The sequence below is a fragment of the Sorex araneus genome, chromosome 2 (assembly GCF_027595985.1).
Source record: "Sorex araneus isolate mSorAra2 chromosome 2, mSorAra2.pri, whole genome shotgun sequence".
Lineage (NCBI taxonomy): Eukaryota > Metazoa > Chordata > Mammalia > Eulipotyphla > Soricidae > Sorex > Sorex araneus.
This window is the reverse complement of record NC_073303.1, coordinates 263,034,862-263,050,602: the sequence shown is the minus strand read 5'-3', so window position 1 is coordinate 263,050,602 and position 15,741 is coordinate 263,034,862. Positions and strand designations below refer to the sequence as shown.

General features: G+C 62.2%; 3 protein-coding genes across 3 annotated transcripts; all 3 read left to right on the top strand.

The window, feature by feature from the left end:
* The first annotated feature begins 222 nt into the window (after positions 1-222).
* On the top strand, positions 223-1,173 carry LOC101541713 (olfactory receptor 14A2-like). Its single transcript, XM_004611603.2, has one exon. The coding sequence runs from the start codon at positions 223-225 to the stop codon at positions 1,171-1,173; it is 951 nt and encodes a 316-aa protein (XP_004611660.2).
* A 4,232-nt stretch (positions 1,174-5,405) lies between these two features.
* On the top strand, positions 5,406-8,360 carry LOC101541450 (olfactory receptor 14K1-like). Its single transcript, XM_004611602.2, has 4 exons — positions 5,406-5,411; positions 5,505-5,692; positions 6,482-7,418; positions 8,208-8,360. Exons 1-4 carry the CDS (start codon positions 5,406-5,408, stop codon positions 8,358-8,360), a joined length of 1,284 nt encoding a protein of 427 aa, XP_004611659.2.
* A 6,166-nt stretch (positions 8,361-14,526) lies between these two features.
* LOC101556172 (olfactory receptor 6F1) lies at positions 14,527-15,453 on the top strand. Its single transcript, XM_004611503.2, has one exon. The coding sequence runs from the start codon at positions 14,527-14,529 to the stop codon at positions 15,451-15,453; it is 927 nt and encodes a 308-aa protein (XP_004611560.1).
* Positions 15,454-15,741: the final 288 nt, after the last annotated feature.

Below are 15,741 nucleotides of genomic sequence, written 5' to 3'. Positions count from 1 at the left end.
TTTCCTTGTGTGTTGGACGCAGGGGAGTTGTGAGACTGTGCAAGACCCTCAGAGCCGCGCAGGTCACACGAGCACACCCCTGCTCTCAGCCTTGCCCGCTCCCTCAGCACCCACAGCGGGGCCGTAACCCAAGACACGACCCTCCCGCTTGGGCAGGAGCGGGGTCTGTGTGGCGCTGAGTCCATCCTGCCCGCCCGTGGCCACACTCGGCGAGCCGAGGCCATGGGCAACCTGACGGGCAGCACGGACTTCTGCCTGGTGCAGTTCTCCGCCTCCCAGGAGCTGCAGTGGCTGCACGGAGCCCTGTTCCTACTCGTCTACCTGGGCTCGCTCCTGGGCAACCTGCTCATCGTCCTGCTGGTCAGCCTGGACCGCTGCCTGCACACGCCCATGTACTTCTTCCTGAAGCACCTGTCCCTGCTGGACGCCGGCCTCATCTCCGTCACCGTGCCGCGCCTCGTCGCCGGCTCCTTCTCGCACCGCAGCTGCATCCCGCGGGCCGGCTGCCTGCTGCAGGTGCTGCTGGTCATCCACTTCGCGGGCTCTGAGCTCTTCCTGCTCACGGCCATGGCGTATGACCGCTATGTGGCCGTCTGCCACCCGCTGCACTACGAGGTCGTCATGGGCAGGGCCCTGTGCGTGCGCTTCGCCGTGGCCTCCTGGGGCCTGGGGGGCCTGTTCGGGAGCCTGTACGCGGGCGGCACCTTCTCCCTGTCTTTCTGCGGCTCCAGGAGGGTCCCCCAGTTCTTCTGTGACGTGCCGGCCCTGCTGAAGATCTCCTGCTCGACCGACCACATGGCCATCAGCGTCAGCGTGGCGGCCGGGGTCGTGTACGCGCTCTTCTGCTTCGTGTCTGTCGGCTTCTCCTACGTCAGCATCTTCCACACGGTGATGCGGATCCCGTCGCTGCAGGGCCGCACCAAGGCCTTCTCCACCTGCGTCCCCCACCTCACCGTCATCACCACCTTCATTGTCACAGGCACGGCTGCCTACCTGAAGCCAGTGCCCGACTCCCCGGGGCTGCTCGACCTCCTGGTGTCCGCGCTCTACTCTGTTCTGCCCCCGTCACTGAACCCCCTCATCTACAGTCTGAGGAACAAGGAGATCAAGGCTGCACTGGGGAGGCTGCGGTGGAGACTCAGCCACTCTCGGCTCTGCGAGGGAAGGCCGTGAGCGCGTGCCTGGGATGCTGAATGCCATGTCAGAGGGACACTCGGCTCCCTCGTGGGCAGGAGGAGGAGGCCCGCATCAGCGTGTTGGTGAGAGGCTGCGGGGGCCTGGGCAGCCTCCAAACTCTGGCACTGTGGTGGGTCGGGGGGCTGGCCGGGCAGTCCCAGAACAGAGTCCCAGGAGCTCGTGCCCGTGGCTCAGTGGGGACAGTGTGGCTGGGTGGGAAGGCAGGAGGCAGCCTCTGTACCCGGCGCTGGGCAGGAACGGGCTTGTGGGCCCCAACACCACCTCAGGTTCTGCCAACGGGAAGTCGACCCCTTGCCCCCAGACCTCAGCAGGTATGGAGAACAAACCGGGACAAAGGGTTTGAAGCCAGATTCTTAGAAAGCAGGGGATGTCGAAGAAAGCAATGACCCCAATCACTGCTCTCAGACTTCCCGGATGTTCACAGTGATCAGAAGTTTACGCCCATTTTCACTTTTATTTGCTCTTTCTTACAAGTAAAATAAGAAACTATTTTTCTCTTTTTGTATCACTTGTCATCCCGTTGATCCTCAATTTGCTCAAGCGGGCGCCAGTAACGTCTCTGTTTGTCCCTATCGCATGCTAGTGTAGCCCAATGATAATTTCTCTTTTTATTGGAGTTTTATGGCATTGAATTGTTGTATCTTTTTAAAGCTTGTGCTGAGGTTTGTTTGTGTTTTTGCTTTTTTGGGTCACACCCGGCGATGCTCAGGGGTTACTTCTGGCTCTGCACTCAGGAATTACTCCTTGCAGTGCTCGGGGGGCCATATGGGATGCTGGGAATCGAACCCGGGTCAGCTGCGTGCAAGGCAAATGCCCTATCTGTTGTGCTATTGCTCCAGCCCCTGTGTTGAGTTTTACTTGCTGGAATTTCGTGCCCTGACTGAGCTAAGTGGCTTTGTGCCATCACTGCTGGGCCTCAGTGTCTTAGGTCACACACACCAGACTCACGTATACTTTCTCTCTGTTCTCACTTACTTGCTTCCTGGGCTGCTGCTCCTGTGGCAGTGGCTGTGGTGGCACAGGCACAGCTGAGATGCTGGCTGAAGTGGCACGGGCAGGCGTGGCTATGAAGCTAGCCGGGGTGGGTGTGGCACGGGTAGCCTGAGGTGCTGACTGGGGTGGGTGTGGCACGGGTACCCTGAGATGCTGGCTGGGGTGGGTGTGGCACGGTACCCGCCTGAGATGCTGGCTGGGGTGGGTGTGGCACGGGTACCCTGAGATGCTGGCTGGGGTGGATGTGGCACGGACAGCCTGAGGTGCTGACTGGGGTGGGTGTGGCACGGGTACCCTGAGATGTTGTCTGGGGTGGGTGTGGCACGGGTACCCTGAGGTGCTGACTGGGGTGGGTGTGGCACAGACACGCCTGAGATGCTGGCTGGGGTGGGTGTGGCACGGGTACCCTGAGGTGCTGGCTGGGGTGGGTGTGGCACGGGTACCCTGAGATGCTGTCTGGGGTGGGTGTGACACGGTACCCGCCTGAGGTGCTGACTGGGGTGGGTGTGGCACGGGTACCCTGAGGTGCTGTCTGGGGTGGGTGTGGCAGGACATGCCTGAGGTGCTGACTGGGGTGGGTGTGGCAGGGTACCCTGAGATGCTGGCTGGGGTGGGTGTGGCACGGGTACCCTGAGATGCTGTCTGGGGTGGGTGTGACACGGTACCCGCCTGAGGTGCTGACTGGGGTGGGTGTGGCACGGGTACCCTGAGATGCTGTCTGGGGTGGGTGTGACACGGTACCCGCCTGAGGTGCTGACTGGGGTGGGTGTGGCAGGGTACCCTGAGATGCTGGCTGGGGTGGGTGTGGCACGGGTACCCTGAGGTGCTGTCTGGGTGGGTGTGGCAGGGTACCCTGAGGTGCTGGCTGGGGTGGGTGTGGCAGGGTACCCTGAGACGCTGTCTGGGGTGGGTGTGGCAGGGTACCCTGAGGTGCTGGCCGGGGTGGCACACAGCCATGTGTGTAGCATCTGCCTCTCTGGTGGCTCTGCAGGGTCTCAGCGGTAAGGGAGGTGCGTGTGCAGCAGCAGAGGCCCCACGGCCACGCTGGCCACTGGAGCAGGATTTTGCAGGGTGTGGGGAGAGCAACCCCAAGCCAGAGACAGCCTCAGCAGGAGACAGGGAAACAGGCCCTCGCCCGCATCAGTCCTTGGCAGGGACAGAGGGACTGTCCAGGGCTCTGGGCCGGAGCCTTGGAGTGTCCAGGGCCAGGAGGAAGGAGCACCAGGGCTGGGGGCTGTTCCTCCTCTGAGTGTCACACATGCTCACGGGCCTTCTTGGAACCTGGGGACTTGGTTCCACTCTGCTCTCGCTCACTGTGACCCTGGCATGGACTCCGGCTCAGTGCCACTGACAGCCAGGGGCCCTGCTGTCCTGTTCTAGGTGTTCTGCTGGTGTGCTGCCACCGTCTGGCTTGACCCCAGTGTCTGGGCGTGCAGTGGCCTGTTGGCTTAGTCTGCGGGTCACCAAGCATGTCCTTTCCCAGCAAAGCCTCCACCCGGACCTGAAGCCCAGAAGGGCGTATCCTTGCTACCGGCTGCCACACCTGCCTCCAGTTCCATGGAAGTTTGCCACGGACTCCCACGCATGGCCACTGTGTGACAGTCTCGTCCCACTGGGCCCTGGGACTTGCAGGAAGAGGCCGGTTGTCTCTTGGCATCAGCCGAGGGCCTTCGTCCACCCAGCAGCTGCCACTCTCGTCGGTGGGGGACGCCCAGGGGAAGGGACCCAAACACAAGCCTCGGGGAAGGTCATATGGTGCTGGGGACCCTCGTCCCCCACTTCCTGGACCCCCCAGGTGGGCACTTGGGGGAAGATGGAAGCCTGCTGTTTCACTGCTTCTGGGCACCAGAACTGAAGCCAGGCTCCGGGGGAACTGGTGGTAGTGTCCACTGAGGGTGGCATGCACGCACGTCTTCGTCATCTGATGAGACCCGGGGGGCTTCCCCCCCCCGGTGTTGGCAAGGCAGGAGGGGGCCGGGTGGCAGCATGGCCCTGGAACTCCCCGCAGAGCCACCTGGCTCCTCCCCGGCCCCCTGAGAGCTTCACCCTGCCCTCCCGGCGGTCCATAAAGCGCGGCCGTGTGCAGACAGGCGCAGCCAGCCTGTGGGGACGAGCCAGCCTGGGGCCTCCCACACGTGCCCACGGCTCTCAGGAAGTGACTCGGCCGAGGCGCGCTCCCCGCCTGACTGTGTGTGCTCTGCTGTTCGCAGGTGAGCGAGCAGGTGAGGGCCGAGTTCCTGGCCGGGGGGGGGGGGGGGACCAGCACATGGACGCCGGGGCCACCTCAGACACCCCTGAGGGTGCCATTGGGGGGGGCTGGTCTTCAGGATGGACACCCCCACTGGCCAGGCACTCCCTTGGGCAAGCCTGGGTAGACGGGATCCCAGTCTGGGGCTGTAGCCCTCGGAACAAACAGCCCGTGGCTGACCCACACCCAGTCACTGCCCACTGTTCCTGGTGGCCAGGTCCTCAGGGAGCCTCTCCGCTGGAGATCCCCCCTCCTCCTTGTCTTAAATTCACGTTGCATCCATCCCTGGGCTGCCCTATCGGCCTCCCTGATAGAGACCGTTTGTGACACGGATGAAACCTAACGTCCAGGCAGACGTGTCAGCGGAAACCCTGGGCGTTTCTCCCGATCTCACACAGCTCGGGTGGCACAAGGAAAACTCCTGTCCCGCGGCCACGAGCTGGTGCGGGAGCTGGTCAGCCCGTGCCTGGGCCATGGCCTCTGCTGAGATTACAGCCCAGCTCGTGTCAGCCCCCGAGCCCGAGCCCAGGAGTGTCCGATGGCCGCAGGCGCTCGGCTCATTCCAGCTCAGGGTGTCTCCCCACAAGAGAGCAGGTCTCTCCGGAGTCCCCAGGCGGGCAGGCCCTGCCCAGGGGAGCACTGAGGGGATGCAGGAAGAAGCCTCAGTCCCCGGTCCTGGCCTCGTGCATTTGCCTTCCTCCCCTACATTCTCACCCGGGGCTCCTCTGTCCAAACGCAGCCAGTAGGGTCACAGACGTCAGCAGTGTGATGGTGGGCACGGAGTCCCAGTGGGGGCCCTCAGAGATGATGGCGCCTTCAGCTGGCCCTCGAGGAACTGCCCACGGGGTAGGTGCTGCGAGCATGTTGGCTTTCGCCCGGATTTGAGGAGACTTGGGGACTGTGACGTCTTGGCCACCCTGCCTCCAGCCCTGAATCTCAGCCCTGGGGGGACCTGAGTACTTCCGGGATGAAGGTGAGGGATCCCTGTGGTTAGCTTTCGGGGATAAGGCTGTGAGCTGGGCAGCACCCGGGACCTGCGCACCCACCCTCCTCTGGCTCCTTTCAGAAGGAGGGTGGAGCCTCCAAGCTGCCCACCGCTCCCAAAGCCACCCTCGTTCCGCAGATGGCACCTCCTGGCCTTCCCCGCCTGAGCTTGCCGCCACAGCTGTGCCTGGATGTGCCGCTCCTTCCTCATGCTGAGTGCTTGTCCCTCCCAGAAGGCCCCCTGCCAGTGGGCACTGATCCCAGGGGAGGGTGGGTGAGCCCGAGAGTAAAGGCAGACCTGCCTGGTCAGCTTTCCCTTCTGCATCCCGCCTCCCGCCTCAGTTCCATTTCCAAGCATGCTTTTTGCTTTATCTTCTCTTTCCCGCCACCTACCTTGCCCCTGGGAGGAGGGGCTTCGGAGAGCACCCAGCAGTGCTCAGTACTTATCCCAGGCTCTGTGCTCAGGGACCACTTCTGGCTGGGCTCAGGGTGCCATATAGGGTTCCAGGGATCGAACTTGAGTCAGCCGAGTTTAAGACCAGTGCCCTCCCCGCAGTACTGTGGCTCCAGCCTAAACTGATTATCATAGTCTCAGACGGAGCCATTTTCTTATCTTGGACTTGGATCAGACTGGACTTTGCATAATACTTGGTCGCCCTCTGTTCTTACTCATTCTCAGAGTGGTGCTGCTCTCAGACACAGCCTCTGCGTTTACAGTTAAAACCTCTTCCTGCAAAAAAAATGTTCTTCAGTCTGTGACTGGTGCTCAGTGCTTGGTTTTCCTGTAGTCAGTGTAGCAGGAAGGACCCGAGGAGGGCAGAGCTGTGCAGTGTCTGTGCGCAGATGGTGCCACATGATGGGGCGTGACCCGAACCCAAGGCCACTCCTGGGGGAGCCCCCGTCCCGCCCTCTGTGCAGAAATAGCTCAAGAGTCTTAGGGGCCCGTGCCCACCCCATTAAGTGACCAAGAGCCTGGGTTTAGAAAACAGTTCCTGCAGAGGATTCGGTCCCAGATGCAGTCTCTGGAACCCCATTTGTGTCCCTGCACCCCTTCCCCAGGAGGCATGGGCGAGCCGAGGCCATGGGCAACCTGACGGGCAGCACGGACTTCTGCCTGGTGCAGTTCTCCGCCTCCCGGGAGCTGCAGTGGCTGCACGGAGCCCTGTTCCTGCTCGTCTACCTGGGCTCGCTCCTGGGCAACCTGCTCATCGTCCTGCTGGTCAGCCTGGACCGCTGCCTGCACACGCCCATGTACTTCTTCCTGAAGCACCTGTCCCTGCTGGACGCCGGCCTCGTCTCCGTCACCGTGCCGCGCCTCGTCGCCGGCTCCTTCTCGCACCGCAGCTGCATCCCGCGGGCCGGCTGCCTGCTGCAGGTGCTGCTGGTCATCCACTTCGCGGGCTCTGAGCTCTTCCTGCTCACGGCCATGGCGTATGACCGCTACGTGGCCGTCTGCCACCCGCTGCACTACGAGGTCGTCATGGGCAGGGCCCTGTGCGTGCGCTTCGCAGTGGCCTCCTGGGGCCTGGGGGGCCTGTTCGGGAGCCTGTACGCGGGCGGCACCTTCTCCCTGTCTTTCTGCGGCTCCAGGAGGGTCCCCCAGTTCTTCTGTGACGTGCCGGCCCTGCTGAAGATCTCCTGCTCGACCGACCACATGGCCATCAGCGTCAGTGTGGCGGCCGGAGTGCTCTACGGCTTTCTCTGCCTGCTGGCCATCACCTGCTCATACGTGTACATCTTCAGGGCGGTGCTGAGCACGGCTGCCAGTCAGGGCCGCGCCAAGGCCTTCTCCACCTGCCTGCCCCATCTGGCCGTTGTCTCCACCTTCCTCCTGACTGGAGCCGCCGCCTACCTGAAGCCAGTGCCCGACTCCCCGTCTTTCCTGGACCTGCTCCTCTCCGTGCTGTATGCCGTGCTGCCGCCCTCCCTGAACCCCCTCATCTACAGCCTGAGGAACAAGGACATGAAGGCGGCGCTGAGGAGGCTGCTGTGGAAAGTCAGGGGGGACGTGCCAGGGTGGACACGGGCACCCTGATGTGCCCCGCGAAGTCAGGCTGAACCCATACATCTCGTCTGCCGCTCGGTGGGGCGGGGCGGGGCGGGTGGGCAGCGCAGTGCCAGGCTTGACGAAGCTCCAGCTTCCTACCCGGAGTCTTGTCCCACAGCACTTGCCCCTGGGTTTGTCTACCCTCTTCACTCTAGCGGAGGGTTTCATGCAATAAAGGGTGTCACGGCCCAGCGGAGCTCCAGGGCAGACACGGCTTGCTCACTGCTTCCTGACCTGGCACACGGCACACTCGGTCTCCTCTGGCTTTCTTAAAGGGCACCAGATCACCCGTGTGTGTGTGTGTGTGTGTGTGTGTGTGTGTGTGTGTGTGTGTGTGTGTGTGTGTGTGTAGGGAGTGGGGCCCACTTCCTTGTCCCTGTGCTCTGTCCTTCCCTGGCAGTAGCCGAGTCTGAAGTGACGTGGACAAGGCATGATGCTGCCCATCATCCCCTGCTCTGGTCATTGAGAAAACAACCTGTGTTCTGTCCACCTCTCCGCCAGCTGCATCATTCCACCATGTTCCACCCCAGGCCATTAGAAATACGCAGCGAGGCTTCGGGTGTCTGGGCCGGGCTGTGGCAGGGCCCAGGTGTGGGTGTTCCTCAGGCACAGCACCGTAGGAAACAGCCCGGCATCACGAAGGTCCTGTCTCCAGGCCCAGGTCGAGTTTGTCCCTCCGTGAAAGGAAATGCTGTGATGTGTGCCCAGGGGGTCACTGAGCCCCTTTCCGTGTGCCAGTCACATCTGCGCACCACTGCCAGCCACCTTGGTCGTACGCAGCTCAATAAATTCTCCTTCGAGAAGAAAGTGCGGCAGGGGCGGTCATTTGCCGCAAGCACAGCGTCCCATAGCCCCACCTCCACCCCGGCAGCCGCCAAGACCGGCCCCTGAGATCAGAGCAGGAGTAAGCCCTGAGCACGGCCAGGGTAACCTCCAAACCAGAGATAAGTAAAAAGAGTGTTGCCTGCCCGTGGGCTGGGCTCTGAAGGGTTTCAGACTCTGAGAACCCCCTGCTCCCTATGGAGGTCTGTCCGCCCAGGCATGGGGGTCCACGGAGAAGCTCTGGCACTCTGGGTGAAGGCTAGACGGGCCTCCCCTCTGGCCACCCAGCGGCCACATCCCCCAGAGGTAGTTTCTCTCCACAGGTCTGGGAGCTGCCCCTCCCTCGCACCACGCAGGGGCTCCATGGAGGCACTGGGGCGTGCTGCCTGCCTCCCCACCCCCCTCTCTGGAACCAGCCCGTGTCCATACACGCTCACATGTATTCACTGGGCAGTTCTCATGGATGTGTGCGTGTGGGTTATATGTCTCCATGAGTACACTCACGCGTGAGAAATGCACGCTGAACCAGTGGGTCGGGCGACAGGACAGACGTCTGCAGCTGGGAGTAGGAACAAACAGGGAACTGGACACTGGGGCCCCAGGGAGTGGCCAGTGGAATGGGAACTGAAGAAAGCAGAATGCGGGGTTCACCGCGATGGGAAAAGCTAGATCTTCTATTCCCACAGCACTTCCCAGGGTCGAACCCACACACAGGCTGAAAGGCCTTTATTGCCATCGGAGCAGCTTTGGTTTATCACAGGATGTCGGTTTCGGGCACAGCCGCACCACCTGCATGAGTCCCCAGCAACACCTAGAGCTCGTTCCACCCAGCCCTTCCCCTGCCTCCCTCCCTCACGGCACCCCCGGTCTCCTCTCGGGGTCCGATATTCACTGGCTTCCTTTCCTTCTCCACACTGGAGTAAGATCATCTGTGTTTGTCTCACTGCCAGGAACCCTGCGAGAGACCCGCAGCCCGTTCGCCGCAGCCCCCCTCCACAGACCCGTGGCCGTCCCGAGGCTCAGGAGAAGCAGCCGTGGGCCAGCCGCACCCTAGCCAGCTCGCCAGCTGAGGGGGGCAGCAGAGCCCCAGGCACGTGCAGAGAGAGGAGGCCGGAGGGGGCCGCTCTCTTCAGCGGAGGAGCCAGACCTGCCACCGGGCACCGGCTGTCAGCGGAGAGACTGGGACCCCCAGGGGCGTGTCCTGGCTGAGCATCAGCTGCTGCTCTTTCAATGGTCCATTAATTTGTGTCATTTTCAATCATTTTCTTCATTTTATTGTTATTTTAATTAGCTCTTAGGGATTTGGTTTCCAGTATTTGATTTGTTCAGTGTTCTTTTGGGGAGTGCTCAGGCCTGACTCCTGGCTCAGTGCTCAGGGGTCTCTCCTGGAGAGTCTGTATAGAGTGCTGGGGATCTAACCCATGTTGGCGTGTGCAAGGCAAGTGCCCTACCTGCTGTGCGTTCTTCCTGGCCCTGACAGTCTTGTTCATTATCACTGTGAAATTAAGTCAAAATGATCACACGTGCCTGACACTGAAAACCAGAAACTAAGTAAATACGTAAATATAGATGGGAAAGACTCGGTGTGGAAACATCAGCAATGCAGAGAAAATGCCATAACGTGTTTGAGGGAGGGCGCGAGTGACGCCCACCCAGAGGAGGGGCGAGCTCAGGACCCTCAGCACACGCGCCCCAGCGGCTCCCCCAAAGCTGAGTGGCTGCCCCTGATCCGCAGGCCGTAGATGACAGGGCTCAGCCTGGGGGCGCCGCAGAGCAGCACAGAGGCCCCCCAGTTCCAGTGGGGAGGCAGGCCGCTGTGCCCTGAGCAGGAAGGCGCCGCCACGGCCAGGTGCAGGCAGGTGGAAAAGGCTCTGGCGCGCTGTTGCGGAGAACATGGGCGCGTGGGGCAGCCACGCACACACCGGGCAGAAGAAGGCGCCGCACACGCCGAGGGCCTCGCTGACACAGGCCAGCAAGAGAGCTTCGGCAGTGGACAGTCACAGGAGAGCGGCTGGACCCCACCGCTGAGCCAGGGCCCGCGGCTCAGGGCGGCCTCGTACTGCAGTGGGCGGCAGGTGGCCACGTAGTGGTCGTAGCACGTGACCGTGAGGTGCCCACTGTGGGGCCATCCGTCAGGGTGAGCAGTCGGTGGTGGGCCTGGGCACGGTGGCGGAGACGAGGCCCAGGTGCCTGAGGAAGAGGCCATGGGCATGTGCAGGTGCGAGCAGCTGGGCCTGTAGCCCCGGCAGCAGGTGGCTCGAACCCCGACCCAGCTGAGCAGACATGCTGTCAGCACGTACGTGCCGCCATCAGCAGCTGTCCCAGGGCTGAGTGCAGCTGTTTCACGGGCTGCTGCCGCTCCCCTGCGATGGGGCAGATGTGAGGCCGGTGGCCAGTGGCATCCCAGGAGCTGCTACAGCTACAGACTCATGGGGGTCCCCTGAGTCACACAGACTGCCCCCCCCCGGGCAAGGTGAGGGGGGACAGGAAAGAGGGAAGGAGGGAGGGATGGAGAGAGGGGACAGAGGGAGGGAGGGGGACAGAGATGGCGGGCAGGAGGGACAGAAGGAGGCGCCACAGGGAGGGAGGCAGGGGAACAGGGTGGGTAGGGAGAGGAGGGAGGGACAGGGACAGAGAGACAGTTAGTTAGGGCGCGGACAGAGAGGGAGGGTGGAGGGAGAGGGACAGAGGGAGGGAGGGGGACAGAGATGGCGGGCAGGAGGGACGGAAGGAGGAGCCCCAGGGAGGGAGGCTGGGAAACGGGGGGGGGGGGGGTAGGGAGAGGAGGGAGGGACAGAGAGACAGTTAGTTAGGGCGCGGACAGAGAGGGAGGGTGGAGGGAGAGGGACAGAGGGAGAGGTAGGATGGGGGACAGAGCGGGAGGGGGTTATAGAGGGGAGAGAGGTGGAAGGGGGACAGGTTGGGGGCGGGGAGGAAGGGGCATAGGGCCAGCTGCATGGTCAGCGTCCCTTCGGGGATGGGCTTCTCCTGTGGAGCTGGTGGATGCCCAGGAGGTACGGACGCCCTGCGGCATGCTCTTCCTGGCCACCTACCTGACAGTGCTCGCGGCTAACTTCCTGGCCGTCGCTTGCACTAGCACACCCCAGGCCATGCCTGCACATCCCCCCTGTGTCCAGGCCCATCCCTGAACTCGGTAGCCACGCCAGCTCCGTGTCCACCCTGGAGTGCACCCTGGAACTGCTGCCCATGGCCACCTCTGCCAGCCAGGCCTCCGTGCGCACAGCCGTGTCCTAGGGCATCGTGTGCCAGGACCTGCGCCTCGATGGCCAGTGCGTCCTGGGCCTCTGGTGGGCACCTTGGAGCCTTGTCTGTGGCTTGCACCTTTGCAGCCCCCACGGGACCCTAGGCTTTCTGCAAACTCTCCTCCCTGCTGAGGCCTCCGGCCCCCACCACTTCAGGTAGGTTGTGCCAGCATGAGGGAGGACGCCTGCCCGTCTCCCACATTCGTATTTTCACCACTACCTGGAACCTTCCCACAGCCCAGGGGCAGACCCAGACTTCTTGCACCTTCCTGCCACCCCTTGTGAACTCGCCCTGTTCATGGCCACTCATGGGGCCTCCAGCCCACCCTCAACCAGCGCCGGGAGAGCTACTCTTGGCTCTGTGGACCCCAGTGATGAACCTTCAACTCGGCATATAGCTGCAGAGGGCAAGGCCTGTGTCCCACTGCCAGGGGCTCAGAGCCAGCCGTGAGCTTTCTGTCAGGTCAGTGGAGCCCAAGTGAGGAGGGTGGGGTGCTGCCCCCATGGTCAGGCCCTGGATTTGATTCCCACAAAAAATACATAATTGCCAACCAGGTGCACACATGTGAAGTTTATTGAAGACCTCTAGAAGGCAAATGAACAATGATATGGTGGCCAGATTCATAGAGAACAAGGGGAAATATTCAAATCTATATTTGTCTTTTCGTCAGTCACCCTGTGGAAGCAAAACTTGGGCTCCTGCCAGCAGATGAAATGTTGAATGAATGGCCTGAGCATTGGAGAAGTGAGTTCGTGATAGCGGTGGTGTCCTGTCAGTGCCCGGTGGCAGGGATGCCCTGTCCACAAGCTCAGGCCCTTCTCTCTGGAAGACATGATGACCTGCAAGGGCTCCTCTTTCCTTCTCTGACTCCAGACCTGGAAAGGGACCCGCGGCCCCCCTGGGGAAGGCTGTCGTGAAGGTCCTTGCTTCCCAGGAGAGAGAATCACCAGCCGCCACCTCCCAGAAGACAGGGCAGGGAAGTAATTACTTTGCACCAAATTGTCTCAGCATTTCGCTTATTACGATGAAAGAGTGGAGACACGCCAGCCTGCAGCAGCCAGCCAGGAGGTTGAAGGCGGGCAGGAGCCAGCACGCGCAGAGTGAGCTTGAGTACTGAGGGAGCGCAAGAGAGACCAGCTGTCGTTAGGAGGGAAGGAAGTGGCAGGTCGCAGGCACTAGCCTGCCTGCAAACGGCCTCTGCCTAGAGGAACCGGTGATTCCAGACGGCCACGTCGGAAGGTACTGGGGGTGATGGGCTAGGACAGAGGCTCCTGGGTGAGTGGGCGGGTCTGGCCCGAAGGTTCCTCCAGCTCGTTGAATAGACGATAAATCATTCTCACAGACTGGGGCTCGGGGTGCTCGCCATAGCGTGCAGTCAGCTCCAGAAGCCATGCGGCTGTGGGGATTCTTGCTAAAATAGCACATGCTTCCTTTAAAAAGCATCACATCCTCCGTGCATCCAAGCTCCCTTTCAAAAGCAAGAAATCAAAGCCGCTTACTAAACCCCATCAGTTGTTAAATCTTAGATTTATATAAAACATGTTACTTAAAGTGAACTTAAAACAAAGAAATCAACCTTCCTCTCAGAGTTTTGAGTTAGCCCTGTGGGGAAGTGCCCCGGAGGCTGCCTGAGACCTGCCCCTGAAATCTCACACAGGGAGAATGCACCCCACCTGTGTTCCCCGAGTCAGACCTCTCAGCACTCTCAGACCGGTGCAGACCCGGACCTGGACTCACGGTCTCCTGCCAGTCCACGCCTTATGGGCCATCGCAGAGCAGTTTCCATGTTGATCGTGGGAAAGGATAGGCAGGACCACTTTACTCACAGGCTCCTATGGCTCAGAGGGCCGTGTCACACTGAGCGGTTTTCTGATTCTGTCACAGTCCCGGTCGTGCGGCTGCAGCGGTGTCCCAGGGTGTGTCATGCCACAGAGAGTTCCTGCCCACCTCATCTGAGTGATTGCAGAGGCTCCTCTGCCCAGAGACTCTTTCGGCGTGAGTCGTACCGTCATCTCAGGTGTGATAAGTGCACGCAGGGGGTCTTGCGCCCAGTGACACAGCCCACTCTGGACGCGTCCTCGAGTCTCTGTGCTCTGCTCTGCTTGCCGGCACACCCAGGACTGTGCCGCGGGACTTGGAGTGGAGTGAGGTCCTCGGGGGTCCAGCTGTGGCGTGTCCATCTCCCTGCACGTCCGCACCGAGCACTGCTTTCTCAGGTCCCTGTCGGCTCATCTCCAGCGTCACACACAGAAAACGGGTTTTATTTCCTGGAATGTGCGTGGACAATGGGGCCCAGGAAGGACCTTCCTCTCCCTCTCCCGTAGGATCTCCGCTCACCAAGTGAGACGGACACTGGGTTAGCCTCAGCTCCCACAGGCCCACACCTGAGCCCCCTTTGGGCTTGCGTAGCCCCTTCTACCACAGGGGGGTACAGCACCGGTGGGGGCTGCTGGTTGGCACTGGGAGGAGTGGGGGTGAGAAAGGCGCCCCCTCATTCCCATGGGCCCTGTGTGCGTGCTGTTCTGCACCCAGTGCGGTTTCAGCACCGAGGTGCGGACAGCGCCCAGCACCTGGCCCGGGCTGCGGCCGAGCCCAGAGTAGGGGCCAGGCCCCGCGGGTTCCCCTGGAGATGCGCCTGGTGTGAGGAGAGCAGCAGAGGCGGCCAGGGGGGTCTGTCTGCTCACCCTTCCTCCACCGCAGGTCTGGGCCGGCGCCTGCCTCAGAAGCCGGACTCCGAGCCCGTTCCTGGGCCGAGGTGGGCTGCCTCACACCCGAGGGCCCAGGCCTGCCCCGGAGCCTGTGTCAGGCAGAAGTGGGCTGCCTCACGCCAAAGCCGTGAGTGCGGGCGTGGCCTCCTGTGGTGGACGCTGCCTGCAGACCGCTTTGTGGAGACCAGACCTGGCCCTGCTGTGAGCCCTCGGCCCCTCCCTCGGGCCCCTTGTCCACGGCGGTGTGCTCATGGCCGGGCTCCATGGGCCCTGACAACGCAAGCCTGCCCGGGGACTTCCTCCTGCTGGGCTTCCCCGGGCCCCCGGCCCTGCAGGTCTCGCTCTTCCTGCTGTTCCTGGTGATGTACGTGCTCACGGTGGGCGGCAACCTGGCCATCCTGCTGCTGGTGGCCACCTCCCGCCCACTGCACACGCCCATGTACTTCTTCCTGAGCAACCTGTCCTTCCTGGAGATCTGGTACACCACAGCCGCCGTCCCCAAGGCACTGGCCATTCAGCTGGGCCGCAGCCAGGCCATCTCGTTCACCGGCTGCCTGCTGCAGATGTACCTGGTCTTCTCGCTGGGCTGCACTGAGTACTTCCTCCTGGCGGCCATGGCCTACGACCGCTACCTGGCCATCTGCTCGCCCCTGCACTACGGGGCCATCATGAGCAGCCTTCTCTCAGCACAGCTGGCCCTGGGCTCCTGGCTCTGCGGCTTCCTGGCCATCACTGTGCCCACCATCCTCATCAGCGGGCTGTCCTTCTGCGGCCCCCACGCCATCAACCACTTCTTCTGCGACATCGCCCCTTGGATAGCTCTGGCCTGCAGCAGCACTCGGGCCGTGGAGCTGGTGGCCTTCGCCATCGCCTTCCTGGTCATCCTGAGCTCCTGCCTCATCACGCTGGTCTCCTACATCTACATCATCAGCACCATCTTGCGCATCCCCTCAGCCAGCGGCCGCAGCAAGGCCTTCTCCACCTGCTCCTCGCACCTGATGGTCGTGCTCATCTGGTACGGCTCCACCATCTTCCTGCACGTGCGGACCTCCATCAGGGAGGGCCTGGACCTGTCCAAAGCTGTGCACGTGCTCAACACCGTGGTTACCCCCGTGCTGAACCCCTTCATCTACACGCTGCGCAACAAGGACGTCAGGGCCAGTCTGCGGCGGAAGTTCAAGGGCAGGTGAGCGACCTCCCACCTTCCCCCAACTGTCCACTGGCAGCTGTGGCAGGGGCCAGGCCAGCCCTTCCCACACACTCACCATCTCGGAGCTCTGGGTGTGGAGTGCAAGGGAGGTGCTTGCTGCACACAGGGTGTTGGGCAGTGAAGAGCTGACCGAGCTTCCTCAGGTGCGGCTCGGGCAGGGGAAGCTCGTGCCAGGGGCTTAACGCTGGTGTGGCTGCGTGCTCAGAGACTGCAAGACACAGGAAGGGGTAGGCCAGAGCCGCCCAGGCAGATGTCCCCAGGGAGACGG